The sequence below is a fragment of the Anticarsia gemmatalis genome, chromosome W, assembly GCF_050436995.1.
Source record: "Anticarsia gemmatalis isolate Benzon Research Colony breed Stoneville strain chromosome W, ilAntGemm2 primary, whole genome shotgun sequence".
NCBI lineage: Eukaryota > Metazoa > Arthropoda > Insecta > Lepidoptera > Erebidae > Anticarsia > Anticarsia gemmatalis.
The window spans coordinates 13,772-15,325 of NC_134775.1; the positions used below are offsets into that span (position 1 = coordinate 13,772).

General features: G+C 42.0%; 1 protein-coding gene across 1 annotated transcript; it reads left to right on the plus strand.

Moving 5' to 3' along the window:
• LOC142985752 (uncharacterized) lies at positions 1-1,260 on the plus strand. Its single transcript, XM_076133998.1, has one exon. The coding sequence runs from the start codon at positions 1-3 to the stop codon at positions 1,258-1,260; it is 1,260 nt and encodes a 419-aa protein (XP_075990113.1).
• Positions 1,261-1,554: the final 294 nt, after the last annotated feature.

A 1,554-nucleotide genomic window follows, 5' to 3' on the forward strand; every position in this document is an offset into this window, starting at 1 on the left:
ATGGAGAAAGGCCCCAATCTCCAAAAGGATATACAAGCACTCATTTTAAAGTGGAGGACGTACCGTTACGCATTTACTGCTGACATAGAAAAAATGTACCGTTTCTTGTGGATTGCAGACGAGCAGAAATCGCTCCAAAAGATCATATGGAGAAACTCGCCTACCGATCAATTAAGCGAGTACGCGCTATGTACTGTAACTTATGGTACGAAAAGCGCGCCATGGTTGGCAATGCGAACTTTACAACAGTTGGCAACTGACCACGGTCACTTATACTCCGAGGCAGCCAACCTATTACGTCATGATTTCTACGTCGACGATCTAATAAGCAGAAATAACTGTTTAGAAACTGCTAAAAAACTACAAATAGATCTGATAAAATTATTAAAATGCGGGGGTATGAATCTAAGAAAGTGGTCAAGTAATGCTACCGAGCTACTAGAACAATTGACCGAAGATCAAATTTCACAAACAAAGTTCGACTTCAAACAAGACGATTCAATGAAAACACTTGGCCTCGGTTGGAATCCCAAATCAGACATATTCACATTTAGCTGGAACTTAAAACCAAACTCAAAGAAAATACTTACTAAACGCGCACTACTGTCGGAAATTTCACAACTATACGATCCCCTTGGCTGGTTCTCCCGTGTCACTGTAAAAGCTAAGCTTATTTTCCAACGCGTTTGGACGAAAAAACTTGCTTGGGATGAGGCATTGCCTAAAGACATACAAGACGAGTGGCTGAAAACGAAAGATCAACTTGAAGAACTAAGAATTGTGAAAATAAGTCGTTGGATTGGAAGCATTCAGAACAACATAGAATTATTAGCATTCAGCGACGCAAGTGAGAAAGCTTATTCAAGCGTAATTTATACACGGACAATTAATCAACACGGACAGCCGGTGGTAAGCTTGCTGGTAGCGAAAACTAGGGTTGCCCCACTGGCACAAAAATTATCGCTGCCGAGACTTGAACTGAGCGGTGCCTTGCTATTAACACAATTGGTTAACAAGGTAACTGAATCCCTTTCGGGGTACAATATAACTGTGTGGGCTTGGTGTGACTCAAAAGTGGTCCTGGCTTGGCTACAGGGAAAGGCGTCCAAATACGAAAAATATGTGGAAAACCGCGTCGTGAAAATAACTCAGGTTATACCCGCATCCAACTGGCTTTACATAGAATCAAAAAGGAATCCCGCGGATTGTGCAACTAGAGGCTTATATCCTAAACAACTCGTGAATACTGAGGGCGCGTGATCATAGTCCATTCTGGTAGCGACGGACACGTGCGAGTTGCAACTGTAAAAACGCAAGCTAGCATATTGAAGCGCCCGATTACGAAACTGTCGCTGCTACCACTTGAAACTACGCAATAACCTACAAACAATATAATAATAAATTCATTATTATCGCACAAGTTAAGCAATACACAGTCTACATCTACGAGACTAAAACAATTGAGAAGATGTTAACAACCGTACTTCTTCTGATTGCTTCCGCAACTGGTCGCACCCAACTATTGGGAGTTGCCACCTCAAGTGTTCAAATCGC